Source organism: Aspergillus stella-maris (assembly GCF_047715825.1).
Source record: "Aspergillus stella-maris strain CBS 113639 unplaced genomic scaffold BDV14scaffold_23, whole genome shotgun sequence".
Classification (NCBI taxonomy): Eukaryota; Fungi; Ascomycota; class Eurotiomycetes; order Eurotiales; family Aspergillaceae; genus Aspergillus; species Aspergillus stella-maris.
The window spans coordinates 71806-98102 of record NW_027396817.1 but is presented as its reverse complement, the minus strand read 5'-3'; the positions used below and the strand labels follow the sequence as shown (position 1 = coordinate 98102).

Below are 26297 nucleotides of genomic sequence, written 5' to 3'. Positions count from 1 at the left end.
TGTCTTGGTCGGCCGGCAATTTATCTGTCTTTGATTCTCGAAGAGGAACGGACCGCCTGGGGCGATGAAGACCAGAACCAATATATGGAGAAGCCTAGACCTTATAAAGGCCCTGTCGTCGACCTGCAGAACGACACCAAGATGTGTACCAATCTCGGCAACTGCTTTTTCAAGGATCGAAATTTCCTACCTTCCAGGTTTGTTCACTGATCATCTTATTTCTGCGTTTATTTGCAAAGCCCTACCAGTTGATATTGCTGAGCGGCACATTTCCATGTCAACGCGGACGGCCAATACCCAGGATACAAGGTGCTCGTCTTATAGACAGTCACGCCTCCTTCCATGTCTTTCAAAAATCCCGCGAGCCATTCCCGCCGTCAATGATAAAAACGTCACTGTTTCTAGTGACGTGCGACTCAGACGGGATAATGTTGGCACATCAACAGCCGCTTGGAGGGGGCTGTATTCTATCAAGATCCTTACGCCCGTGGCGTCATGTGAGGATTTAATGGTGCTCGTTTGCAGGGACCTGGGCCACGCCGGATATCTTGATCGCTCGTGGAAGAGAGTTCTAGGCTGCTTGGACTGTTTCTATGACACCGGGCTGAAGCACTACTTGGATCGCCTGTTCAGGCCACTTTGGGATAGTCTCGTGGGCCGGACAAGGGTTTGGTGACAACATCTGGGATCCAGCTAAGCAACTTCGCGAGAAATTGATCGAAGAAGGGAAACTCAGTGAGGATTTACCGCAGAAACAGTTAAAACTAGATCAAGAGTTAGTTGTCTTTGCGCTCTAGTGGCAGGCATACCGTCCGTAGTCTCTTGTTTAGTTTGCGGCAGCGATATTATTCCGCGGGTTGTTCTCTTTCGCTGCGATACGAGGAGAAATAGAATGTCGCATCAGAGGGAGTATCCTTCACATAGCATTTGCAATTTCAAGGTCCTGCAAGTAATGCCGTGGCCTTTCACATCGGAGTGTCTACATGCCCTCGTCATTCACTGTCCCCGGTTCTGTAATTTCCATTGGTCAACATTCTTAACCTGCTGAAATGACCCTCCCAAACGTATTGCTACAGGGCCAAGTGCGCTGAAGTTGAATGATGAGGTGCTTCGGGAAGGCCATTGTATTTTTTTATTGCATACCGCGCCATTCAAGTCGAACCATGGTCACTGTAGAGGGCAAGCCCTTATACTCTTTGTTTTGTCTCCATCATCCTTTAATAACAGGAAACAGACAACCGACAATGAATTAAGCGAGGTACGATATAAAAGCCTGAATATTCGAACAAGTCTGTGATCAGCTTGTTGGAAAAGGGATCTTTAAATCGCCATTGCCTTTGAGTATTTGTATCACACGGTTCCAATACCCAAGATGTCTGAGCTTGCAGGTTTGTTGACTTGTCATTTTACTGCTGCAATATATCCTAACTTGAATCACAGTCAATATTGCTCGCATCTTCCAAACCAACATTATCCCCTACGGACTCTGGGGGTGGCTGGCGATTGCCTTTCTGGGTCATGACAATTTCATCCTGGGAACCGTCCGCCCTGGAGGGAGAGGAATTTAGTAACCATTCATATGTTTGGCACTTTCAGTTTATTTAACTCCAACAGGAAGTGGATTTTGTTGTCCCAGATGACAAAGTAAGCGACGTTCTTGCGCATCCGGCCAAGGTCTTTTAAGCATAGTCCAACAGCCCGTGCTAAGTCAATGCCGCTGTGACTGCTATACAGAATGCAGACAATGCCAATTATATAGCATGCACTCTCTCAAATTGTTCGCTTCCGAACAGGGAGGAGAATATACTGCTCAATGAACGGCAAGGCATGTGGTATAATGGTCGCTGTCGCCCTGCTTCAGCCGCACATTTCCACTCGGACATGGACTCGGGGGACCATGAGTATAAGGTCTTGGTTTTTTACAGGCACTCGCGTCTACTCCCATGCCTGCCAAAAATCTCGGTCCAGAACCCTGCCTTGGATGGCCGGAAGTTTCCTGTCGAGCGATGAAAGAATTAAGGGTCCGAATATGGGTACTTTGACCGCGTCATTGAGAGACAGTCACGACGTTCGAGTTCTAACACCACTAGCCATGTGTGAGGCATTGATGGTGCTTAGTTGTAGGGACTATAAGCACCCTGAATACCTGGAGATTCTTTGGTTATCAATGTTGCATCGTCTCGCCTCCTTCTACGACGCTTACGATCCCGAGTTACGGAACCTAAAGCCACATTTCAAACCCCTGTTTGATAACCTCGTAGGACGAACATTGGTTGGCGATAATATTTGGGATCCGGTCAAGCCGTTGCGGGAGGCTCTTATTCAGGAAAACAGGTTGAGCTGCTTCTGATGTGGCGCTTTATTTGTTATTCTATTTGCACAGGACTGAGCGTTTTCCAGGGTCTTCTCGGGAGGAGGGTAAGCGACTTCCTCGATGATATTGCGCAGCTAGTCAAATGAAATTGAAAGTGTTGTCGTGCTATACATGGCCAGATTGCATGGCTATGGAATGGAAAAAAAAAAACTGTCATCACACTATAAGTTGCCATATTGCTACTATTTAATGGTTCCACTCGGCGCCTCAGTGGAGATGATGATTTGATTTTCTGTGCGGTGTTCATTTGTGTACTCTCTTTAACCTTGCGGCAGTGGTGTGTTTCCGACGCCTGCATGGGTTGGCATGGCATATAATCATCTTGTGAGGTCCACCTGCTTTAATTAAAAAAAAATAACTAGTCTGAATGCCTTCACTTTTATAATGATTATAGTGTGGTTGATATTGGTTAACACCGGCTGGAACAACATCGTTCTTATCCGCTATACCAATGGCTATTTAACAGTATTAATAACCTATACTTCTTTAATAACCATAGTATATTCAAGAAGAACACAAAAATTTAAAAACAAAATGAAAATGGAACTATCAAGCTAGACGATTGGTTGGCATAATATACCTGTTCCATGGAAGGGTTTGACGCGTCATCATGCAAAGCTTAACCTCACCCCGCATATGCACTGCATTACTCCCACAATTGACAAACTTGCAGCTTCATGACAATGAACATACAGATGAGTAGCGCGGCCATGACTGATAAACGCGGCTTCCTAGGAGATCTCATGAATTGCACCTGCCCTATCCCCAAATACACCTACCAAGGGAAAGAGCGATTCCTGAGAGACTTTCAGCATGAAATCCAAACACCCGAATGCTGCTGTGAGTGGTTGGTACTCACTAATGTCAACAAGGAAACATTCGAGAGTGATTTCCTGAAAAGCGACCAACACCCATTTTCGAGCGTCTCGTCCTACGACAACGAACTGCAAGCACTGATACTCAGAATGGCCCCGTCACAGCCACATGATGCTGCGGTGCTCGAATTTGGCGTACTTCTGCACAACGCTATCGCCCCGCACGAATTAAAACTCCGGACCTATGGAGGCGCTCACCAAATGGCAAATGGATGCAAGGTTCCTGATCAAGTTTGGCGTCCCCTTCGACTCCCCAAAGACCGGGCACTTGAATGGCCGAGCATTGCCCTTGAAGTGAGCTTCTCCGAAACAAGCTCTAAGCTCATCTCCGACATCCGGTGTTGGTTAAGGGGTTCAGGTGGAGACGTAAAGATCGTTTTCACAGTCGACATCGACCGCAATATGCCCAAGATTGCCATTGAGCAATGGGTCATGAAGATGGGCCGACCATCGCGCGAACAGCGCGTTGAAATCACAAAATCGCCGGATGCAGTCAAAATCACAAACCATCCTCTCGAAGTTTCGTTTGAAAGAGTCTTCTTGTGCCCTCCCAGCACTGACGGAGAGTCCATTCTTTCAGTACGCGGCCCGGCGCTCCAGTCTTACGCCGAGGCTATCTGGGAATCACAGGGGTTTAAAGACGTCGAACGATTCTAAAAAGCACGCCCGGTACGCTTAGCAAGCCCGTGGCACGAGCACATCAAATTCAGCGCTGGTCGGGTATTACTAGTAGCGCGGTACAATCTTCGATTGGACAGTTTGGTAGGGTGTGGGGGAGAAGCTCGTAGCTAAATCAAGGTCCACATCTAAGCTGTACTCAATATGGCTCATTAAATAGAATAGCACGACCATGGCTGAATATTGTTGTAACAGTGCTGATATTGGACTACGGTTCCTAACCTTGGCCTTGAATAACACTCATTTTATCCTTGCCTCGTACTCGGACAAGTCACCATGCGCACTTATCGCGTCGCGATCCTCGAATGTGATACGCCTCTTGGGTCTATCGTCCAGGAACGAGGTACATACGGCGATATCTTCACCTCTTTTCTTCGTCTTGGTCGAGAGACATATTCAGACCATGGAGGAGCTGCGCAAGTTAGATTACAAATCACAACTTGCAACGTGGTTAACATGGAGGCTCTACCCCTTTTGGACGCGACGAATTGCATTCTTCTGACCGGGAGTAGTAAGTGTGGTGTGGCCCCAGTTGACGCTATCCCTCGTGCCTAATTGTTCCAGAGCATAACGCTGGCGGTGATGATCCCTGGATTCTACGGCTTCTCGAATACGTCAAATCAGCCTATCATACCAGCTCTGTCCGGATATTGGGTGTATGCTTCGGTCACCAGATTATCGGACGCGCATTGGGCGGCAGGGTCGATAGGAACCCAAAAGGCTGGGAAGTCTCCGTTGACAAGGTTAACCTGACTCCCATCGGATCTAAACTGTTCGGTGTTGAGTCTCTTGTAAGAATTCACCCTGTCCGATAATATTGGTCCTATTGTTGATACTGAAAATGAACCAGAATCTCCACCAGATGCATCGCGACATCGTGACCAACCTTCCTCTTGGAATTGAGAGCTTTGGAAGCAGTCCGCGCTGCGCAACCCAGGGCTTCTACTTGCCGAAGCGGATTCTATCTGTACAAGCCCATCCTGAGTTTGACGCATTCATTATGTCCACTATTCTAAACACTCGCCATGAGCAAGGGATTTTCGATGATGCGCTTTTTGAAGGTGCGATTCGTAGGGCGGTGGTACCGCATGACGGTGGTTTGTTGTCTCAAATTATCTGGCAGTTCCTGGTGGATGAACTACGCTAGGAATTCCATATTTATAGTCAGAAGCTCAAGTGATATATTTCGCTGAAGAATGTCCGTATTATTTCATAAATCTATTAGTCGACAGCTACCTATTCCTGCACCAAACGGAAACTTCTTCTCGCATCAACGAACCACCAAGCAATTATGATTGTAAAAGTGACGAGATAGACAATGCAAACATAGTTCATGTTTCCTGCGCTTACCGGATACTGCGGTGGGAAGGCATACATCTGCCGGCTCATTAGAAAGGGTCTCGACTATCAGGAGAAAAAGCAGACGTACCACCGTACAGAATAAAAGCCAAGCGAGTAGGACCAAATTGCAAATCATCCCAACCGGCCCAAGCCAAAATGGTCCCCGTTGGAATCTGGACCGCCCGTTCGCTAGTAGACAAATCACAGGGCTGCTATATGATGCGTACAAGAGGACGACAGCCGCAGTGACCATACTGTTGAATGCAGTATAGGAGGCCAGGTAGAGGCACCCAAGAACACTGCAGATTGCGCTACTAATAAGGTGGCCCCAGACCGGCACTCGCAATGAAGAGTGAATTCGCGTCAAATATTTTGAGCCGGGGAGACCGTTGTCGCGAGCGAAGGACCAGCATAGACGCGCCTGCCAGGTATGCGAAGCAATCAGGCAGCCGCAGCCCGTTAGAATAATTAGAGAGGTTAGCACAATAGCGCCGGCTTTGTTCTGGAGGACCTGGTAAAATAGTTGGAGGATTGGGACACCAGTGGCCGTGTTCGCGACATCGTCGAAGTTCTGCATGCTGAACATCATGGCCACGCTAAATGGCCAGGCTGTGATAAATCCAATGGCCACGGTCGACACCAGAGCAATGGGGATAATGCGCTCTGGATTTAGAACCTCCTCGGCCATATGCGTCGCGGCGTCGATACCGTTGAATGCCCAGTTGGAGTTGACGAGGCCGACGATGAAAGCGATGCCACTGCTGGTCCATCCGGTTTCGTTAAGATATGTCTGGAAGACGAACAGCGGACTCTGGAATGATGGCGCTTTTGCAGGAATAGTAATTAAGATCACCGCGAAAGAGACGAGCGATATTCCCAATGTACATTGCGTGACTAGCGGCAGTGTCCGACTGTACATGTTGAACAAAGCGCAGAAAGTGTTGATAACCTGGTAACTGACGAAGATCATCCATGGTTTAATCTCACTGGTAAAAGGATCAGCAACCGCTACACGAAACAAATACCACCTCGCCATCACTCACAGATCTGGATGAGCAAGTTGGATGCACCCCATAGCGAGCTTCCCAACACCAAGGGCGATACTAGCGCAGGTAAATATTGACCCCGTCCACGCCATCCAGCCGGTGAGGTACGAGAAAAACCTGGCATATTTTGGACTTGCCAGTCGACCGGTCCAATAATACTGACCGCCGGCATTGGGCATGGCTGAACTGAGCTCCGCAAGAGAGACTGCAATGGAACCGCATACGATGGCCACGAGAATCAGACCGTAGACGACTTGTATCGGGCCCCCAGCCTTGATTCCTGTGTCTAGCGCGGTGGCGATTCCGAACCACGAGTTGGCGAGTGAGAAGCCCATTCCAATGATCGAGAAGAGGGAGAAATTCTTTCGTAGGTGATGCATCTGTCCATTGACTGTCTCTAAGATTGTGGGCGTTAGCACATATCGAGCTCCTGAATCTGCAATTCGGGTCATAATTTACTGACCGGCACTTCCATCGCCCATGTCGTACGTGCTAGGGCACTTCTCCGATTCCTTTTCCATGGTTCCTGGCATGCTAAGCACCAGCTATTTGAAGAGAAATATTATGAGATGGCAGCGCCTTCAGGGTATAGCTGTGAACTTCCCATTTCGAGCCATATCCTACTTATAGTCACTGCTTACTACGATAAGGTCGACCATAGATGATTAAAATGCGGGGAAACAAGGCACTGGGGCGTCTGTTATCATTTCTATGGATCCGGGGTTATCTCGCCTGATTGTGCCGTAAATGCCCTGGGTATCTTTACGTATTTGATGGTGCTGGCGCGGTCCGTACTCTGATTGGCGGGAGCACCCCCCGTTGTTAGCCGCGCTATAATATCATGCCTCAGAATTACCACACTCCACGTTTGGTTCCTGTAATTGGGTCTTTTCGGAGGTTTTATCTGCTGATAAGGTATCTTCTGTTTCTGAATCTGGTACTGATCCGTCGAGCTGAGCGCCTTCATCGACACCGGCCATGGACTTCTCACTCCAACATCACCAGTCCTATAGAGGCAAACATGTCTCGGCTTTGCCAACACCAGCACTGGTTATCAGTCTCCCGGTATTGGTTGATAACATTCAAAGGCTACTTGTCGATGTGAAGGATCTAGGCATTGCCTTTCGACCTCATGTCAAAACACTAAAGGTTGGTCATTAACGGGAGTGAACACGCGACGTGTAGACTAGGTAGACCGCTAACACCCATGTACTAGTGCCTCGAGGTGACTCGGATGATGCTAGATGGCGGCAAACATAACGGAATAGTTGCTTCTACTGTCCGCGAAATTGAAGGGGCTCTACCTCTGGTTGAAGAAGGGATTCTTACAGAGGTATGTAACTAGGGGGTTTTTTTGGGTTCTCCATCACGAAGCTCTAACATACGCAGTGCCTATATGGTCTTCCTATAACAGAGTTTGCACTCAATCGTTTCACAATACTATCTCAACGACTTAAGATTCTTTTGATGCTTGACAATGAGGAACAGGTTGACCTGCTGGAGAAATTTGTGCTGAAGGGACATGGTCCACAATCATGGGACGTATTTATCAAAGTTGATGTCGGATCTAGGCGTGCTGGGCTACCCAGTGACTCGGACGCCTTGCCATCTCTAATCAGACGCGTTGAGGGTTCCCCGTCAATAACTCTCCATGGGTTCTACTGCCATGCGGGACACTCATATGGCTGCCGGGACAGACAGTCGGCCGAGGCCATTCTGCGTGACGAGTTAGATGGTGTCTGTCAGGCGGCAATGCTTGCGAGTACGGACCGTGGTCCCCTAGTCCTCTCCATAGGTGCGACGCCAACCGCACATTCCATCAAGGCAATCAAGGCCACCCTCCCCGAGCAATGCACGCTGGAACTACATGCAGGTACGTCTTGATCCTCTAGCCTTCCTAAGTGATATCAGGTTAACTTAGCTAATACATACCAATAATCTCAGGTAACTTCCCCGCCAACGACTTGCAACAAGTATCCACCGGGCTCGTGGACCGGTCACAGCAGGCAGTGCGCGTGTTAGCCGATATATGCAGTGTCTACGCCGATCGCAACGAGGCCCTCGCAAACGCAGGAGTAATAGCGTTATCGCGCGAGACTAGTGCAGTTCCCGGCTTTGGGGAAGTTGTTGGATATCCTGATTGGAATATGATTCGCCTGTCTCAGGAGCATGGTATTATTGGGCTTGCTCATAATGATGGTAATGGGGAGAAATCGAAGGTGCAGGATTACTTCCGGCCTGGTCAGAGGATAGCTATATACTGTCAACATGCATGTATTACGGCCGCTGCTTTTCATGTATATTATGTTGCTGATGAGAATGATGTTGTGGTCGATACGTGGGTACCATGGAAAGGGTGGTGAGATTATATATATTGGAGCATAGGCAGCACATGAGATTACCATGATTGCCTTCACATTCCATTACGGTTCCACTTGCCCAATAGCTTAACATGATACCTACTATTAAGTACTTACACTCCATTGGAACCGAAAGATCCTTCATCTGGTCCTGGCATGCTTAGTCATCCATTGGATCCCCCCCCTCCAACGCTCTTTCTGCCACTTCAACCGACCATGATCGGATCTCCATGAGCACACGACGGGTCACCAGAGCCCTTTTGCGGGTCAGGACAGGCTGTTTCACCTGCAGAACTCGCAAGAAGAAATGTGATGAGACCAAGCCCCGGTGCGCGGGCTGTCTTCGCAATGGATTTACCTGTCAGTGGCCAACAGAGGAGCCATCGCGAGCTACGCGAAGAGCCTCAAAGAGCGATTCACCGACGCTTCCTGTTCAAGAGGAGGTGTCTCAATACAACAATTTGCCTTTAGATGATTATTCTTCCTCCGAATATCCGGTTCTTCCCACAAGAGAGACTCCTGCTTCGTCAACCGACATTGGCCTTTCCCCCGATTCACCGGAACCGGACTCCAGCATGCCCAGCGACGAGCTGGCCACACAGCCTTTAGAACTAGTTGTTTGTTCTCAACAGAGTCATCTACCTGGATCGTCAGCGCTGTCATCACTCTTCCGTACTAGGCGTTCTCCCCTAGGCCAGATCCCACCACAACCTTCGCTGTTCCCACAGCTCGACCCGAATCGTTTTGCCCTGTTTGGCCACTACATACAAGCTACAGCAAATAGCATGGCAAATGGTGCTGCACCGTCCAATCCATTTCTTGTTCTACTGCTTCCCCTAGCAATGTCCAGCGACCTGGTTCTGAACACCATCCTCGCACAAAGCTCTGCTCATAGAGCAAATATAGTCCTAGAGGAAAATACAGCAGAAGGAACCATGCTTTACAATACTTCCTTGCGGTTAATCAGAAATGTTATTGGAAGTATCATGAGGCAAGAAAATGTCGATACCTTGTCCGCAGTGGTGGGTGTTCTTATCATGTGTTTTACAGAGGTTGGTTTCAAGTCTATCCCAGATTTACCTTGCTGACAATAACAGACAGCAAAGGGCGATGCAAACGGTGCCATATTTGATCATCTTCTCGCTGCTGGCTCATTACTACCGAAGGTCCTTGAACAATTGAATCACGACCTATACGAAAGCTTGCGGGATTTCCTCGTCGAGTATTTTATTTACACTGCGACGACTAGCATGGTGTCAATGGATGCCCAGTTTGGTCAACAAACCATTCTCTCTCCTGAGCTGATGCTCAAGGGCTACCAACTTGTTGATTCTGGGTACATTGGTAATCTATCTGGATGCTGGTTGAAGCTTCTGTTGTTCATGCCCTCCATTCTTGAGCTTGCCAGACAGTGGCTGTCTGAGGACTCTTCTGACCCTTCTGCGGACATGGTCATTCAATTTTCAACTCTGCATATGCAAATATCACAGTGGGAGCCGCCACATACTGTAAGCAGTGATACAGCGCTTGCCGGTCGCATCTATCAACAAGCAACGCTACTGTACCTGCTCACTGCGTTGGGGGGACCAAGCCAAGATCCTTGCAGTGTTCACTCGCTCACAATGAGATCTACACTCAATACAGCATTGCAGTACTTGGAGCAACTGGACCCGTCAAATCAGATCAACACTAGCCTCTGTTGGCCGATCGCGGTCGTGGGCTCCTGCGTGACATGTCCCTTCCAGCAGGCATCTCTCCATTCTAGGCTGGACGATATGGCAACGGCAATAGGGCTGGGAAATATGACGAGAACTCGGGAGATCTTGGATTTCATGTGGCTACACAATTTGGTTGGTCCTTGGGAAATATCAAAGGCTATGCAAGCTGCGGAGCTTTGGATTTCATTTGCTTAAGGTACATAATGTCCACTTCATCCCATGTTCACTGACCCAAATTCTTGGGTGGTACTGTCGCCGGGCCCTCAGGGGTAACATACGCCTTGGTCATACCGCCGTCTACCACGAAGTCTGTCGCATTCACGAAGCTGCTCTCGTCACTAGCCAAGAACAGAGCTGCCTGTGCCTGCTCAATGGCTTCTCCGAATCGGCCGGATGGGAAGTGAACCTCGCGTCTGAATCGCTTCTCTTTATCGTCACCAAGGAAGTCTTGGAGCATAGGGGTGCTAGGTTCTGTTAGAAAGGTGCTGTTTTTGGAGAGCAGTCAACTTACTTTAGTGGCCCGGGGCACAGAGAGTTGAAACGGAAGCCCTCGCGGGCATGCACAATGGCAAGTTCGCGAGTCAAGGCGAGGACTGCTCCCTTGCTAGCTGTATAGGGGACCTGAGGCGTTGCCGAACCAACAATTGCCACCATACTCGCGGTGTTGATGATGCTTCCTGTCTTCTTGTTGTGTTTCCGCAAGCTGCGCACGGCATGTTTGCATCCGTACCATACACCCTTGACGTTGATATTCATTGTCAAGTCCCAAATTGCGTTATTGCAGTCTTCAGAATCGCCGTCTTTGAGGTGTTGGATCCCTGCGTTGTTAAACATCACGTCCACGCCGCCCCATGCATCGATGTGCGCGACGGCTTCTTCAATCTGCGCTTCGTTGGAGACATCGACCACTTTTGTTTCAACCTTTCCTTGTCTGTCGGACACGACCTCTTTTGCCTTGGCAATGGCTTTATCGAGTGCGGCGGCGTTGACGTCGGTCATGAGCACCGAGGCTCCCTCGCGCAGGAAGAGGATGGCAGTTTCAAGCCCGATTCCACTAGAGAAACAGAGCCACTGGTTAGCTTATAGTTACCCAAAGACTATTACAAGGCCGATACCTACCCGGCCGCCCCGGTGATGATTGCGTTCTTGTTCTCGAGTCTTCCCGGCATTCTGATTGTCGTGACTGGGACGTACTTCGTTTGATAGATTCAATGTTCGTTGTGGCGAGCTCTTGGATTGAATGCACTGCTGCTTGACCTTTTAATGGCCCCCCGCATCATGTAAAGCTATGATTACATGAGCTATCTCCATTCTGGAGCACTGACATATCGCCAGCCGATCGCTCACTTGTGCTGTGGTGGACCGCGGAATTCACTATCATTGGTTGCTTTGGTCGTCCTCCACCCGGTAGACCCATGCTTCCATCTCAATCATATTCGACCTCCTGGCGCCGCGGCTATACTTTGCTGACACCTTGTTTTATGTACACTCCTTGAGAGGACTGGGGCTTTGTGTTGTTGAAACAGGAGACTCCCCGTCCATGAACCGCGGCCTACTACTCTCGGTACTCTGTAAAGACTAACCAGACGCAATTAAATTATCATCCATCATTATGATGTAGCCAGCTATCAGGATCAACGGCCAAGGGTACTCGGGGCCTGTCCTGATACTATTGAGCGTCCTGGAGGATGACTGACATCTTAATTTACACTGCAATTGGAGCATAATTTCTGCCGATTTATTATTTCATTCCCTTCGGTATATATAGCTTAGCTACTAAATAAAGTCCATGCACACCTGCCTAGCTATATTGGGGGCATCGCGATGGTTCCCCTCCCAATCCCTCAAACAATCTCAATATACCGCTTGAACTCCCTACCGCAAAAGGTCAACAGAGTACACAAACATGGTCACAAAATCAAGAAACTTACCAGTCCGTAACAGCCTCGCGATGAAGCCGCAACTCATGCGCCTTGGATGAAGTGACAAAGTCCACAAACTTGTCGTCAAATATCTCCCGCGCCTTACTACCAGGCGCACTGAAACGCCTCACTGCTTCCTCAAGGGTATTGGGAAGACGTTCTAGTGGCGGGTCATCCGGTGTACGCGCTGACGATGGGGGCAAAGTAAGCTCCAGATTCTTCTGCACACCGTGCAACCCCGCTGCAACGAGAGCATGGAGTGCGTAGTGCGGGTGCAGATCAGCACCGGGGATACGGATCTCGAATCGTGTGGCGCTGGGCTTGCAGGTTGGCGATGCGATGAGCCGAATTGAGGAGAGTCGGTCTTCGAATCCCCAGGATAGATGCACAGGGGCCCAGTAGTTCTCTACTAGTCTCTTGTATGAGTTGATTGTTGGTGCGAGGAGTGGCATTAGGTCCGGTAGGGCGTCGAGAAGGCCGGCTAGGAAGTGTCGGCCTGTGTCGGAGAGATGCGCAACGTCTGGCCAGGGTGCGTTTGGATCTGGATCCTCGCGGGCAAACATATTCGATCCGGAGGTATCGGTTAGGGAGAGGTGGATGTGTCCTGAGTTTCCTGGAAGGCCGCTGACAGGCTTCGCCATGAAGCAGGGGGTGATGCCGTGTGAGGTTCCGAGGGAGCGGACTAATAGCCTGAGCTTATGATTAGTTCTGTGCAAACAGTGCGTAGTTGACTCTTGACGTACTTGAACAGCGATACCCTGTCCGCCATCTGCGCAAAGTCGCATACTTGCAGGGCCTGGGAGCGTATTAGCCACATAACACTCTGTTCCTCCTCACTGCGAAAGACATACCCCCTCAAACACTCCAGGTCCAGACTCCGTATGCCAGCTCTCAAGCTGGCAGCCGAAGCCAATACTCGAATTGATCACGTCGAGAAAAAAGTCCTTCGTTACGAGCGGCCGCGTTATGCTGTATCCGAACATGCCATCCGTCAAAGGTCGCAGCGCCGATGGAGGATTGTTGCGTAGGAAAGCGGCTAGGTTCCGTCGCGAATCGGCATCTTGATACCCTTCTTCGGATGGGGTTTGGTAGTTGAGGAACTCGAGTTCAACTGTTCGATGGTTAGATATATGAGCCTGTTTTCAATTCCTTCCAACTCGCAGATTGTATGCGCTCACCTCCGGCCAGAGCTTTGAAGCCCTGAGCTGCCATATCACCTGTCAACCTATGAATCATACTCCGTCCACACGCAGAAACCGGCTTCCCATTCTCAACAAACCGAAGCAGAAAAAACGGTATGTTATCAGCCCATGGCAACCGCCTCATCGAGCTTAAGTCTGGAATAGCCGTAAAGTCTGCATACCCCACATTCGACGATGTCTCATTTGTGCTGGTGCTCTCGTCGAACAGCTCATCGTGCATATCCCATCCAAAAAGTGCAGAGCTCATTCCGAAGCCAGACTCCACGACGGACAAGAATTTCTCTTTTGAGATGATCTTGCCGCGGAATTGGCCGTCGCCGTCGACTCCAGCCACTTGGACTAAAACGACATTCTTGAGAAACTCTGCGATATTCTCAATCGTGGGTTGGATGTTGAGGTCATCGCCCTGATGGGCAATGTTTCCAAGTGACCCCATGTTCTTGGTGTGTGAGGAGAGGGAGTTTTGTGAGTATCTCAGCTCTCGAGGTAACAAGGTGTCTCAGCAAGTGGTAGGCTGGGGTTGAATTCAATCAAGTGAACGCAGATATTGATACTGAAGACTACGCAATCTGTTTTCAGTGTCGCGGGTGTGAGACAGAGCTCGTGATAAAAACGATGTATACGGACTCGGACATCACGCTGCAGCAACGTACCCCAGAGCTATCGCGGCAGCTCTGATAGCTCAAGCGGTCTTTGATCTAATTGGACAATAGCACCTTTCAAGTCATCTTTGATACGCCAGGATCAACGATACCCGTCTCCACCCAGCGCGGTCCTGATTCTGAGTGGCTGCGCCTTTGGGTCTCACAACAGCTACCTCCATCGGATGCAGCAGCTTATATAGTCCGAAATGTGAGTCTAGGTCGACTAGGTGCCAATCCTGATAAGCGTGTACTCTTCTTATCTCCTACACTTGGAGTATTGCGTCAGTTCACCGTTCCATATCCCCAACAACGAGCATTATGGCGGCCACAAAGATTCAAACTGTTTCCCCTTCCACCAACAAGATCGTCCTTGAACGAGACGAAACCACACTTGAGCAGGCCAAGAACATTCTCAGCAGCTCCACCAAGGCCTTTTCATCATGGCGGGCAACACCGTTTTTCGAACGGAAGACGATTGTGGCTCGTGCACTTGACCTGATTCAACAGCGCAAGGAGCAGCTGGGGGAAGAGCTTACTCTGCAGATGGGTCGACCGATTGCTTACGGTGTGAAAGAGGTTGAGACTATGCAGAAGCGAGCGATATACTTGCTGAGTATCGCTGAGGATGCGCTGCAACCTCTTCCTGGACAGCCCGAAGCAGGGTTTCGCCGGTGGATCGAGAAGGAGCCGCTTGGTCCTACGCTGATTATCTTTGCTTGGAATGTATGTTTTCAAACTTCCAGCTAGAGAACAAGTGCGCTAATCGAAATTAGTTCCCATATCTCGTCATTGTGAACTCCCTCATTCCTGCCCTCCTGGCAGGAAACTCGGTCGTCCTCAAACCCTCGCCCCAGACGCCCCTCGTTGCAGACCGGCTCGTCGAAATATTTACAGAGGCAGGTCTTCCCAATAATGCGCTGCAAGCAATCCACGTCGGAAATCACAGTACAATGCGGGAAATCGTCCAAATCCCCGACATCAAGTTCGTGACGTTTACCGGGTCAACGCAAGGTGGCAGAGCACTGCGCGAGAGTACAGCTGGTCGCTTCCTGCCCGTGAACCTTGAGCTTGGTGGGAACGATCCTGCGTATGTTCGACCAGACGCGGATTTGCAGTATGTTGCTGAGCAAATGGTTGATGGAGCTGTCTTCAATGCTGGTCAGAGCTGTTGTGCTATTGAGAGGGTCTATGTTCATGCCAATATCTATGATGCTCTGCTTGCTGAAATTCAGACGGAGCTTGCAACGTGAGTGTCGATCTCAACTGACTTCCGTGGGAAACGAATGCTCACAGAAACAACAATAGATATAAACTTGGGAACCCGGTCGAGCACTTGACCAATGTTGGCCCAGTCATCTCACGCGCTGCACAGAAGAATGTCAACGCCCAGATTCAGGACGCCCTGAGCAAAGGGGCTATTAATGCTACCCCGGCCAACCCTTCCTTCTCCAGTCCTCCAGCAGACGGCAACTACGTCGTTCCAACAATCCTAACCAACGTCAACCACGATATGATTGTGATGCAAGAGGAGACTTTTGGACCAGTCCTTCCCATCATGAAAGTTTCATCGGACGAGGAGGCTGTGAAGTTGATGAACGATAGTGACTATGGACTTACGGCGAGCGTGTGGACGAAGGACCTAGAGGCAGGCGAGAAGCTCCTGAAGGTGCTGGAAGCGGGAACTGTGTTTATTAACCGCTGCGATTATCCTAATCCTGTGAGTAACCTATCCCCGAATCACTTGAATATCGCTAAGATGGCCTTGCAGGACCTTGCGTGGACCGGCTGGAAGAACTCCGGCATGGGCTTTACCCTTGGGCCCCGCGCTTTCGATCCCTTCGTGAAGCCAAAAAGCTACCATATCAGGGAGAAACAGGCATAGATATGCAGTGCGGAGGTTACTTTGGCTTAGCGGAGCCAGTGGTCTTGATGACAGCCAGAATCGGGCGTGCCCTTTGGGCATTTAATCAACGTCGAGGTCAATCAATGAAGATAGCGAATTCCTAGACGCCTGATCATATCAGAAAATTACGTCGTGTACCCACTTCGTAGCCCCCAATGAACTATCTCTTGAATCGGCAGTTTTTGGCATAGACTGCAGTGTAGAGAAAGACTCCCCCTCTACCATTTCCGAGACCATTCTGGGCCCGACGTAGATCTGTCCTTCTAGGCAGCAGTCCTGCGCCTCCACACAAGCTCGCATATACCAGCCTAGAAGTATGTATCTCAATAATGGACTTTCCGTGATCTGCCGAACACCGAGCCCTACTCATACAAACACTCTGCGGGTTCCAATTACCAACCTGAAGGTCCCGAGATCGTCCCGATTCGGCTGCATCGAGACCTCCGGCTGCCGGCCGAGCTGGCCCAGATACTCCAGGCTGTGCAAGATGGGTCTTCAAAAGCTCATCTGATTGCTAATCCGAGAACCTCGTTGCGGGTTTGTTTATGCTCCCCTCCAGCCTCCCACTTCTATACTTGGCGCCAAGGGTGATGATCAGCGCAGGTCCGCTGTGATGGGCAATCTCGCCCTTCCTATTCGTTACGCGAGAAAGTACACATCTCTCTCCCACAGTGGATCGTGGGGGTTTGTGGGAGATATTGCCTTGGCGTTGTGGGTTGTATACACAGTGGAGCTCGGCGGTGCAGGCTCTGGTCTTCATTCGGCACGCCGATGTTATGTATAGCGGGTTTGTTGTGATGCATGGCGATCATTACACTTCTTCTGTCAAGGAACATGGACTGCTTTTGGGACTGATCAGCGTCGATGTATAAACATTTACCCAGTACCAGCATTGTAACGACTGTGTCCCCGTCTCTCAATAGTTATAAAGAGCCCTGTTGTGCTCGGTAGAAAGAACAGTCAGAAACCCCTCAAGCAATCATCTCAATCATCGATAAATTCCTTCTGAACCATGCATCTTAAGGCCGCGCTCAATCTCACCGTCCTCGGGGGCGCCATCCTCGCATTAGCCCACCCCGGCCACCACGAAAAGCGCGACCCGGCACCGGTCAGGGCGTATAAACGGGACCTTGGTCATGGCCTGGCAAGGTGCGCCACCGAGCTCAAAGCTAGGGGTCATCATGCTCGTGCTGAAGTGCGCCGCAGAGCAATGGTTGAGCTTCATCGTCGTCAGCTCACTAGGCGTGATACGGATGCCATTTTAAACACCTCACATCAGGCAGCAACAGCTGTGACTCCGGGTATGCCTGTTGACGAGATCTTCAAAGACTCGAACAGAGCTTGTTTGATGGGTCCCACTGCCGAAGGGGAAACCGGCCCGTACTGGATCCCTGGTGAGCGGGTGCGCTCTAACATCCGGGAAGACCAACACGGTGTTCCGGTCATCCTCGAACAGCAGTATATTGATGTCGAGACCTGTGAGCCCATCCCAAATATATGGGCAGAGCTCTGGGGTGCCAATGCCACCGGTGTGTACGCGGGTATCGTCGCCGACGGCAATGGTAACTCAGCTGATATCGCCAATCGATATCGAACATTTCTTCGTGGAGTCCAGCAGACTGATGATGATGGTGTCCTCACTTATGAGACTATCTTCCCTGGTCACTATGACAGCCGTACCACGCATTATCACATCATCGCTCACTTCGGGGCCGAACTGCTGCCGAACAAAACTCTGGCCGGTGGGAAAGTGACGCATATTTCGCAAATCTTCTTGGACCAGGATTTGATTGAGCAGGTTGAGTCGACTTATCCGTACAACACTAACGATATCCCCATCACTCTCAACTCAGTCGACCGCGTTGTTGGGCAGGAAACGGAGTTTGGCAATTCTGACCCGATGCTGAATTATGCTTGGCTTGGCGACAAGATTGAACATGGACTGTTTGCTTGGATTTCTGTCGCTGTCAATCTTTCTGCTGTTCATTACCCATACTATACCAACGTGTACACTGATCATGGAGCAATCGCAGTCGAAGGGACCACCGACGGTAACCCTCGCGCCATTAACGGCGGTCTTCCCCAGACTGTCGCATCATGAAGCGGACTTTTTTCGTGAAAGAGACTGTGTGACTCTATTATTACAAATGTATCTACAAGGATTGGCTAATTGTTGTTGAAACAGATTTTTCTCGTACTCGTACCGTAGTTCCAAACAGGAAAAAGTACCCTGTCTTGGCATCAAGGTCTTGACTTCATCACTCAACAAATTCAAGGCTGCCTAGATCGCCTTGTCAAATGTAAGCATTGCAAATCCACCAGCCCTCAGTGGCAACTTGCTCGCCTCTACAACATACGAATACGACGCGCGATGTCAGAGCCTTGACAACAATGCCCATTCGTCGCACCCACCGCAAGTCAAGACATGGCTGCAAAGCATGCAAACAGCGTCGAGTAAAGGTACTCTAGCCTGATTTTTAAGGTGAGCATAAGCTGATGATTTTAGTGCGACGAAGCACGGCCAGTCTGCTCCAACTGTCAGCAGCGAGAGGAGGAATGTGAGTATGTTACCGATGCCTCGTACATCTGGGCTGAGGAGGCTCCCCCTCGACCAAGCCGAAGACGAAGGGAACGAAGAACTTTCGATGAAGGTGAATCACCTCGGCAGGCGCCGTTTCGCATTCTCGAGAGATCAGGGCCGGGTGCGTTGAGTGTGTCGCTTGACATGACCCAGTTGCGGCTCTTGGTGAACTGGCAGCACGAGACATGCCAATTCTTTTCGCGCGACACCGAGACCAGGATTGTCTGGCAAATTTACCTTGTTGAAGAGGCATTGGTATCTCCACCGCTAATGCACGGTATTCTCGCTGTGTCGGCACTGCATCTGGCACTGTCGGAGCAGTCGGATCAGGCTCTGTGGCTTGAGACTGCCACCGCGCACAAGGGGGAGGCATTGCAGTTTCTACGAGAGGGACTGGGAAGGGTCACCGATGCAAACGCCAGATCTATGATGGGTCTTTCAGCCCTGGTTGTGGCGTACGCGTTTGGGTCTGCGCTCGCGGATACCGAGATCTCCGACACGGATAAGCCGTCGCTGGAAGCCCTGAATAATGTCTTTGTTTTATGTCGCGGGGTACATGAGATTACGAATCAAGCGTATACCGTCCTCCGCCAAAGCAATTTTGGTCCCCTCTTTAGCCCGGGCGATCCATCACTGGCTGTCCCTGACTACATCAAGGCCTCTTTCGATCACCTTGACCAATTAAACGCGGAATTCCTGCAGCATGGGAACCATGACGCTGCTACCTACAGCCACGTCATAGAAGTAATGAGAGATCTGGCTGGACATGCATTTACCCAGCCAAATTCCATGACCTTGGCCGCTGGCTGGGCGATCAGAGCGACACCAGAGTATCTGCGATACCTGCAAGCGAAAGAACCCTTTGCATTGGTGGTCCATGCTCACTACGCCGGCTTTCTCCATTCAGCTAAGGGCAATTGTTTCCTGCAACATTGGGGCCGGTCAGTCTTGGAGGATATTATTGGTTTATTGGACGAGAGGTGGAAGAGCTATATCGGGTGGCCTATCACTGAGGTTTTTGGAGAGGGGTAAGGCGAGTCCGCGTAGCACTGCCCCAGTCAATCAAAAAGTCAATCAGCCTTATTTTGAAGGGAAATACCAGTGGAGAAAGACTAAGCACCTTAAGCTGTTGCCTAGCAAATGGCACTCCTTGTCAGGACTGATCCCGGCAACCGTACCCATTTCCTAATTGGGATAAGGGTACGACAGCTGGATGTACTTCGGGTTCGGGTTCGCAATGCTTCAACCTTCAATCACAACAAATAAATCTATTTTCGTCCTGAAGTGCATCCAATGTTCGAACAGGCAGCTTCATAACCTCTTTTTACCTTTCGCATAAATACACCTCTGGCGTCGACAAGCTTTGCGACTTCTCATACTACATCTTCCACAGACTTCCTCCACTACGATATAACTACATCCCAACTGTCTCTTTCAGTAACATCCCCCATCATATTCCAACTACCCAGCATGTTTCAGAGACTCAACATTCCCGTCGAGCAAATACCCCGCACAAAGTTCCGACTACATCTCATTATCGGCTGCCTGGTCTTGGTCACTTTCATCCTAGCCATCGCTCGCATCGCTGACAAAGGAACTCCATCCGGGAGAGTAAATACGTGGGGCATCGCGGTGGTATGTATTATTCTTGTTTCCAGTTGACTGTCAAGACCTTGAGAGCTAATAATGACCGTTCCTTAGTGCCTCAAATCCGGCGTCTTCATGGCCTACCAGATGCTCACAGCACACATGAACCGGTTAAAGAAATGGGCGAACACGAAAATAAACATTACCCTGAACATCATCGATACCGTCTTTTGGTTCGCTCTTTTCGTCATCACGATAATGGGAACTAGGGGCTCGCACAGTACGAGTAGTCAGGCATTGGGCGCGTTTGTTATTATTCTGGCATTTGTTCTTTGGTATGTCCTTCTTTTTCACTTGTTTAGTTTCATTTCTGACGCTCAAAATCACAGTCCGCTAGCCGGATTTCTCTCATTCATCTGTATCCGGGAGCGACGGTACTATAAGCGACATGGAACCCTTCCTGGAGCCGCAGCGAAGCCGGAGACCTTTGTTTAGTGGTCCCTGGAGAGTGCAGCAATGATGATAACGGATGCAACGGATGTGAGCATGGGATGTATATGATGGAGTTTGAACGGCAAAGCTCTTACGATACTTTCGAGGCTGTTGGAAAGCCATATTCGACTTGATCTAGACGATTGGACGTTGAAATGCTAGAACCACATAGTAAAGACGGATCATGAAGGCAATAATATAATACTAATGACTTAGCTTATCTTCTAGTAGGATTTCGGAAGGGAAGGGGCGCTTCAAGCCGCATTGCGGTCTTTCCTGCCATTCTGATGTAAAATCAATCAAGGAAGGAACGATCTTCATACAGGGAAGGTGCGATCACCACATGAGCTCACATTGAGAAAGAACAATGGCTGGGTCGATGAACTGGAAAAAGTAATCACCTTCGTTAGTAGCGGCTTCTTTAGTTTTGGGCGCGATTTATAGAATAGGAGGGTCTGTTTTCATCTCATATTCAAACATTTCCAACATATCTAGCTATATTACAATGATCACCTTCTTCCCCTAGTATGCAGTGTGCCGATTACCCGACAACATCTCCAGGTCCTCTCCAGCGGGCTTATACATCGTTCTCTTCGACACAATTTTGCTAGGGTGCCAGACGTTCAAGATAAAGCAGCAGAGTAGCATCAGAGTTGCATCCAGAAGATAGATGAACACCTCTTTGCTCTGCAGGTATCCACCTCTGCCTTCGAGGTATTCCGCCACACGAAACACAGATCGGGTCATGATGAGGACGCTCACTGCGTATAGAATCTTCAGGTATTTGCTCCAGGGCATGTCGATACCGGCGTGGTACATTGGCGTTTGGAGCATACGACGGTGGAAGAGGATCGAGACGATAATGAAGATGCCGAAGAAAAGGATTTGCACGAAGAGGCCGCCGAGGATCATCTTTTCACCCATATCGGCGCTGTCGAGGTCTTTTGCTGACGCTTGCATTCCTCCTCCTGTAATCCGTCAGTATCGTTCGGTTGAATTGAAATTAGGCACGAAGACGAACCTGCGCTTTGCACTAGGAACGATATGACATCGCCAGTCACGAAGATCTTTGTCAACCATGTTGGTCGGATTGGAGATAGAGATTCAGCATGTAAAACGCGGATGATGCGCCCGAGGATCATATAGATTGAAGCTGCGAAAAGCGCCGGACCGAGGAGAATAAGCACGCTCTGGCCGACGTATGGTTTCATCGTCCAGTCGGGAGTTTCGGTTGCGCTGATGAACCTGCACAGATAGCCAATTGCCTCAACTAGAAAGGTCAGCAATAGTCGTGGTATTTGACGATAAACATACAGATGCCTCCCACGATGAATGGAATCATGTACCATGTTCGCGCGCGAGTCGTCTGCCAGATGTGGACTAGAGTGGCGAGGCCAAACAACGCAGCGAAGGGGATAGCAGCGCCCTCGGAGGGGTTGTAGTGGTAATACTTGAATGCCATATTTGCAATTGCTCTGTCTGTACTTGCAAAAAGAAACAAATATTGTAGCAGTGGCTTTATATATGCCATTTTTGTTGTGCGAAATGAAGTGGATCTTGAAACCAGGGGATCAAAAACCAACAACCAGGCAACAGTGAAAGCATCTCAAAAAGGTGTGAGATACGAACTACGAGGTGAGTGAAACTATTTTTGACATTCCCAAAGTAGATAAGAGAGAGAACGAGCAGTGGAGCTTGTCAATCTGTCAATCATTGAAACCAACCGGTGGCGCTTCCGAGAAGAGAAATGGGTACGAGAACGAGGCCCGCCCTAAATGCAGTTGCCTCAACCCCGACAATAGAAACTTAGGTACAATTGGATATTTAAACGGTCTCAATCCCTTTGAATCTTGTCAATTTCATCCTCATCCACTTTCATCTCCAGACCATGGACTTTGTTTTCTACTACTACGCGCCCTCGGGCCCTGCCGGCGGCATCTTCACTGCCTTGTTTGGCATCTGTACTATTCTCCACATCTACCAACTCTTCCGAACACGGACTTGGTTCATGATTCCTTTTACCATTGGTGCTGCTTGTATGTTGATCTTATTCTTTCATGAAGAATGCCATACTGACCCTACAGTGGAATGCATCGGCTACGTCGGCCGTCTCCTCTCGTCAACAGAAACACCAAATTTCACCAAAGGACCCTACGTGATGCAAAGCGCCCTTATCCTCATTGCGCCAGCCTTCCTCGCCGCCAGCATATACATGACTCTCGGCCGAATCATCGCCATGCTCGATGCCGAGCGATGCTCCGTCATTCCCCTCCGCTTCCTCACCAAGATCTTTGTGGCTGGTGATGTCTTGTCGTTCCTCATGCAAGCCTCCGGCGCCGGTATAATGGTTAAAGACGCAGATAGCGCGGAGACGGGCGAGAAAATCATTGTTGGTGGACTGTTCGTCCAGATCGCGTTCTTTGGGTTTTTCGTGATTACAGCTGGCATTTTTGAGCTGCGCGCTGCGAGGCAACGGCTTTCTGTCCCTGCTGGGCTGAGGAGGATCTGGCGTCGACACATGCTGGCGCTCTGCTTTACGAGTGTGCTGATCCTCATCCGGTCCATAATCAGGGTTGTTGAGTACCTCATGGGCTATGACTCATTTCTTATGAAGCAGGAGGTGTTTATCTATGTTTTCGATGCCCTGCTTATGTTTATCGTTGTGCTTGCCCTGAACTGGTTCCATCCGAGTGAAATCAACTGTGCGCTTGGACGAGGAGACAGGTACGCTACGCGCGTGGTGGCTGTGAGGAAGTATGCTACTGCTGCGATGGAGATGGAGGAGGGGAGACGCTACAGCCATAAATAGTTACGAGTCATGATAGATACCTAGTCATTGTTTAGTTTCTTATTTACACAAATCATATTATTTTTTACTACCTGTCCCGAAAATAAACCCCCTAGAATGCCAGCAGCGCAGCCCGTCCAGTCAAAACAGCAAGAACACTGGACGAAATTGCAAACACCCCAAAGCGCAGCATAATCTTATTACTAGTTGACTGGATAAAACTATGCAGAATCCTCAAACCGACATAAGCCCAGGCAAGCTTCAAATCGGTGGCATTATGCTTCCCCTGGCGCGCAATAGCCAGGGCAAGCGTGACAGCGTAGAACTGCGTGGGCTGCTCGAAGAGGTGGTTGAAATTGTCTGCCTTCCAGCGCACCGAAGGCGGAGTCTGTCTGTCTATTTCGCTTCGGAGGGTAGAGGGGTCTGTGGCTTCTTTGATGCGCCCGAATGCTGGGAGGCGTGTTGCGTACATCCAGATCTCCATCACGAACGTCCACCCATTAAGGGCGATGACGGGTTGAAGGAGGCCGGGGATGTTGGTGGTGGACATTGTGGATATAGTAGATGGTGTGAAGAAAATATGGAGCTAGATGGTATGAAATAGGCCGTTCGATTCTTTTATGATACATGTTTTTCGATAACCGAGGCTGGTCCATCCCGGGGGGCTGGGAGGGGTTGGGAGGGGCTGGCTGTACTACGCCGAAGATCACTCTGCCAGTGCCCCAACTGCTCGTCCAGTAGCTATGATCTCATCGAGTATCTTGGTTTCGTTGAAACTAAACCCCATCTTCTCCTCCGATGTCAAGCAGCAGACGTTATGCTCATGCAGCTCCCACGGAGAGCCGTCATAGTCAGTCGGTTCTTGCAGGAACGCCTCAAACTTCGCCGGCTGCTTGTCCTTGTCCCATTTCGTAGGTAAAAGCCAGCCGTTGAACCAAAGAGGCCGACCGTCTCTGTCGAGATGTAGCAGCTGCGGTGCGCATATCCTATATCGAGGTGGATCGGCTGCGATCAAGATATTCCCCTTCAAGCCCACGTTATCAACCTCCCGAGCCAGTCCCATAGTACCGGTGCCGCCAGTATGAAATGCGTATTGCGTATCGGCGGCCATCTCCCATCCAAGCCAGAATGTTTCCTTGTCACCTACTTCAGTCAGTTGACATCCAATGAGAAGAGGGGGGGGGAAGCTCACCAAAGACCATATCGTAAACACCCACAGTACCCTTGTCCGGGTCACCATGACGATCCGGTCCATTCAACCTGGCGACAAGCATCAAAGTGACAAAGTGTCTCCATTTATCAACAACAACCACTCCCGACTCCTGCATATGCCCGCTCTCTGCCCTCCAAAAACGACTTTCCTGCGCCTTTTCTGAAATTGGCTGTGGAAGGAGTTTCCAAAGGAACCCCCGCTTCGACTCTGGCGCGATCAGCCTGTCTTTAAAGAACAGAGCTCCAGTCTCAAGGTACGCCTCGTCCTCAAACAACTCCTCCGGATTCTGGAAAAACATTGAGTCGGAATCGATAAACATGGCCTCTCGAAAGCTCGACAGTAACATCGCGAATGGCTTTCCCGCCCAAAGATCCAACTGCCAATCTCCGGAGGCCAGCAGGAAGTTGAGATTGCGCGCGGTGACGCCGGGTAGGGTTTCAATTTTCTCGCGGACGGCCGGGCTCAAATCTAGGTTGCCATAGAAGAATACTTCGATCGGTAAGTCGCATCCCAGCTTTCGTATCATCGGAATCGAAGTTAAGAGCATTGGCGCGTGGAGATCACCTGTCAGGAAGACAATGCCTTTTCCACCGTGGTAGTGCCTGGCGTGGAATTCCATGAGGTCAATAGGCCAAGGCATACGCCACGGGAAGAGGAGACTTGACAGACGATCCATGACAGAGTTGAACGCGTCGATTGAAGACGTCAGTTCGTCAGTCGATATTCCAAGCCCGGTGGCAATATCTGGCTGCTTCGACAGGTAATCTCGCACATCGCCGTGGCTGTAGAAAGTCGAAGGGTCGTCACGAGGGTCGGAGTGCACATTCTCCCAGGCATTGAACATCCACCTGAAATAGCGGGTCCGAATAGCTACTTCTTGCAGCCGTGCTTCTCCAGTATCTTCGATAGGACGTAGAAGTTCCTCGCTCTGGTGTTCATTAGGAATCAGCGAGATTATTCGACCAAGTACATCAACCCAATGGCTTGTCGATCCTTTTGGGAGCAACCACGACGACTGTGTTTTCCCGGTTCCCCAGAGTCCATCGATATCGCTTTGAGAGGGACGCTTGTCCCAGTCTTTGAGTAGAAGCTGTTCATACGTCTCGTTTGTCGTTTCGGGTGTTGGTTCAGCGGAATTGCGGTCGGAATCGGTGCGGTAGACCCAAACAATGAAGGCGAAGAAGTAGAGCACGAGGGCGCAGTTGATAAAGATCCGGGTTCGTCGTGTCATTGCCCGCGGCCGGAGGACGTATTCGACGTGCCGGACTCTCTTCTCGTCGTTTGGCATTGTTCCTGCCTGTCATGAGATGAAAGTCTCGGATTCTCAATGAGCGAGATGTTGATGCGGTGAGGGGGGAATCTTCTGGTAAACATGTCTTCAGGCAACGGCTGTGTAACGAAAAGCCGGGGACCAGTCGTGTTACTGACAGTTAAATTGCATTGGATCATTGTGTTCAGCACGTGCTGGTCGTTCTCCGTCAAATGGCCGTTTTCGCTGCGTTTCTCGCTGGTGTCACGATATATCGAGGGCGCAATATATGTTTGTTCAAGAACCAGAGCGCAACATCTTGGC

At 49.9% G+C, this 26297-nt stretch overlaps 15 protein-coding genes across 15 annotated transcripts; 9 read left to right on the top strand and 6 right to left on the bottom strand.

Annotated features, from left to right (window-relative positions):
• Positions 1-1372: 1372 nt before the first annotated feature.
• On the top strand, positions 1373-1683 carry BDV14DRAFT_199532 (uncharacterized protein; the record flags this gene model as incomplete). Its single annotated transcript, XM_073773288.1, has 3 exons — positions 1373-1388; positions 1441-1541; positions 1615-1683. 3 exons carry the CDS (start codon positions 1373-1375, stop codon positions 1681-1683), a joined length of 186 nt encoding a protein of 61 aa, XP_073628723.1.
• Positions 1684-3084: 1401 nt separating this feature from the next.
• On the top strand, positions 3085-3906 carry BDV14DRAFT_199531 (uncharacterized protein; the record flags this gene model as incomplete). Its single annotated transcript, XM_073773287.1, has 1 exon — positions 3085-3906. One exon carries the CDS (start codon positions 3085-3087, stop codon positions 3904-3906), a length of 822 nt encoding a protein of 273 aa, XP_073628722.1.
• A 297-nt stretch (positions 3907-4203) lies between these two features.
• On the top strand, positions 4204-5074 carry BDV14DRAFT_199530 (type 1 glutamine amidotransferase; the record flags this gene model as incomplete). Its single annotated transcript, XM_073773286.1, has 3 exons — positions 4204-4438; positions 4492-4718; positions 4778-5074. The coding sequence occupies 3 exons, from the start codon at positions 4204-4206 to the stop codon at positions 5072-5074; spliced, it is 759 nt and encodes a 252-aa protein (XP_073628721.1).
• An 89-nt stretch (positions 5075-5163) lies between these two features.
• Positions 5164-6835, bottom strand: BDV14DRAFT_199529 (putative choline transport protein Ctr; the record flags this gene model as incomplete). Its single annotated transcript, XM_073773285.1, has 4 exons — positions 5164-5304; positions 5357-6254; positions 6312-6711; positions 6778-6835. 4 exons carry the CDS (start codon positions 6833-6835, stop codon positions 5164-5166), a joined length of 1497 nt encoding a protein of 498 aa, XP_073628720.1.
• A 457-nt stretch (positions 6836-7292) lies between these two features.
• BDV14DRAFT_199528 (transcription factor domain-containing protein) lies at positions 7293-10587 on the top strand (the record flags this gene model as incomplete). The annotated part of the gene is made up of 6 exons (XM_073773284.1): positions 7293-7463; positions 7531-7647; positions 7704-8187; positions 8259-8656; positions 9040-9726; positions 9772-10587. 6 exons carry the CDS (start codon positions 7293-7295, stop codon positions 10585-10587), a joined length of 2673 nt encoding a protein of 890 aa, XP_073628719.1.
• A 28-nt stretch (positions 10588-10615) lies between these two features.
• Positions 10616-11561, bottom strand: BDV14DRAFT_189325 (oxidoreductase, short-chain dehydrogenase/reductase family; the record flags this gene model as incomplete). Its single annotated transcript, XM_073771179.1, has 3 exons — positions 10616-10856; positions 10904-11446; positions 11512-11561. 3 exons carry the CDS (start codon positions 11559-11561, stop codon positions 10616-10618), a joined length of 834 nt encoding a protein of 277 aa, XP_073628718.1.
• A 584-nt stretch (positions 11562-12145) lies between these two features.
• On the bottom strand, positions 12146-14215 carry BDV14DRAFT_50998 (glutamine synthetase family protein). Its single transcript, XM_073776935.1, has 5 exons — positions 13493-14215; positions 13166-13425; positions 13058-13110; positions 12324-13004; positions 12146-12267 (listed from the first exon to the last, which is right to left on the bottom strand). The coding sequence occupies exons 1-5, from the start codon at positions 13950-13952 to the stop codon at positions 12237-12239; spliced, it is 1485 nt and encodes a 494-aa protein (XP_073628717.1). The 5' UTR covers positions 13953-14215; the 3' UTR covers positions 12146-12236.
• A 263-nt stretch (positions 14216-14478) lies between these two features.
• Positions 14479-16042, top strand: BDV14DRAFT_199525 (aldehyde dehydrogenase family protein; the record flags this gene model as incomplete). The annotated part of the gene is made up of 3 exons (XM_073773283.1): positions 14479-14883; positions 14934-15406; positions 15466-16042. 3 exons carry the CDS (start codon positions 14479-14481, stop codon positions 16040-16042), a joined length of 1455 nt encoding a protein of 484 aa, XP_073628716.1.
• A 907-nt stretch (positions 16043-16949) lies between these two features.
• BDV14DRAFT_50983 (intradiol ring-cleavage dioxygenase) lies at positions 16950-18203 on the top strand. Its single transcript, XM_073776934.1, has one exon. It carries the CDS (start codon positions 17076-17078, stop codon positions 18162-18164), a length of 1089 nt encoding a protein of 362 aa, XP_073628715.1. The 5' UTR covers positions 16950-17075; the 3' UTR covers positions 18165-18203.
• A 251-nt stretch (positions 18204-18454) lies between these two features.
• BDV14DRAFT_208521 (Zn(II)2Cys6 transcription factor) lies at positions 18455-19895 on the top strand (the record flags this gene model as incomplete). The annotated part of the gene is made up of 2 exons (XM_073775422.1): positions 18455-18523; positions 18570-19895. 2 exons carry the CDS (start codon positions 18455-18457, stop codon positions 19674-19676), a joined length of 1176 nt encoding a protein of 391 aa, XP_073628714.1. The 3' UTR covers positions 19677-19895.
• On the top strand, positions 19896-21029 carry BDV14DRAFT_50981 (uncharacterized protein). Its single transcript, XM_073776933.1, has 2 exons — positions 19896-20279; positions 20346-21029. The coding sequence occupies exons 1-2, from the start codon at positions 20115-20117 to the stop codon at positions 20724-20726; spliced, it is 546 nt and encodes a 181-aa protein (XP_073628713.1). The 5' UTR covers positions 19896-20114; the 3' UTR covers positions 20727-21029.
• A 216-nt stretch (positions 21030-21245) lies between these two features.
• Positions 21246-22185, bottom strand: BDV14DRAFT_208520 (RTA1 domain-containing protein; the record flags this gene model as incomplete). The annotated part of the gene is made up of 3 exons (XM_073775421.1): positions 21246-21691; positions 21745-21993; positions 22038-22185. 3 exons carry the CDS (start codon positions 22183-22185, stop codon positions 21246-21248), a joined length of 843 nt encoding a protein of 280 aa, XP_073628712.1.
• A 426-nt stretch (positions 22186-22611) lies between these two features.
• Positions 22612-23532, top strand: BDV14DRAFT_199520 (RTA1 domain-containing protein; the record flags this gene model as incomplete). Its single annotated transcript, XM_073773282.1, has 2 exons — positions 22612-22759; positions 22808-23532. 2 exons carry the CDS (start codon positions 22612-22614, stop codon positions 23530-23532), a joined length of 873 nt encoding a protein of 290 aa, XP_073628711.1.
• A 67-nt stretch (positions 23533-23599) lies between these two features.
• On the bottom strand, positions 23600-24072 carry BDV14DRAFT_172045 (MAPEG family protein). The gene has a single exon (XM_073768527.1). It carries the CDS (start codon positions 24059-24061, stop codon positions 23624-23626), a length of 438 nt encoding a protein of 145 aa, XP_073628710.1. The 5' UTR covers positions 24062-24072; the 3' UTR covers positions 23600-23623.
• Positions 24073-24217: 145 nt separating this feature from the next.
• Positions 24218-26012, bottom strand: BDV14DRAFT_199518 (putative alpha-1,3-mannosyltransferase; the record flags this gene model as incomplete). The annotated part of the gene is made up of 2 exons (XM_073773281.1): positions 24218-24654; positions 24704-26012. The coding sequence occupies 2 exons, from the start codon at positions 26010-26012 to the stop codon at positions 24218-24220; spliced, it is 1746 nt and encodes a 581-aa protein (XP_073628709.1).
• Positions 26013-26297: the final 285 nt, after the last annotated feature.

What these genes read in the sequence shown, in the direction of transcription:
- BDV14DRAFT_50998 (XM_073776935.1), bottom strand. Translation starts at nt 13,952, where the DNA reads ATGGGGTCACTTGGAAACATTGCCCATCAGGGCGATGACCTCAACATC. An exon ending in GACCTGGAGTGTTTGAGGGG is followed by an intron (nt 13,111 to 13,165) that starts GTATGTCTTTCG and finishes ATACGCTCCCAG; the next exon opens with GCCCTGCAAGTATGCGACTT. An exon ending in CGCGAGGCTGTTACGGACTG is followed by an intron (nt 12,268 to 12,323) that starts GTAAGTTTCTTG and finishes CTTTTGCGGTAG; the next exon opens with GGAGTTCAAGCGGTATATTG.
- BDV14DRAFT_50983 (XM_073776934.1), top strand. Translation starts at nt 17,076, where the DNA reads ATGCATCTTAAGGCCGCGCTCAATCTCACCGTCCTCGGGGGCGCCATC.
- BDV14DRAFT_50981 (XM_073776933.1), top strand. Translation starts at nt 20,115, where the DNA reads ATGTTTCAGAGACTCAACATTCCCGTCGAGCAAATACCCCGCACAAAG. An exon ending in ATACGTGGGGCATCGCGGTG is followed by an intron (nt 20,280 to 20,345) that starts GTATGTATTATT and finishes ACCGTTCCTTAG; the next exon opens with TGCCTCAAATCCGGCGTCTT.
- BDV14DRAFT_172045 (XM_073768527.1), bottom strand. Translation starts at nt 24,061, where the DNA reads ATGTCCACCACCAACATCCCCGGCCTCCTTCAACCCGTCATCGCCCTT.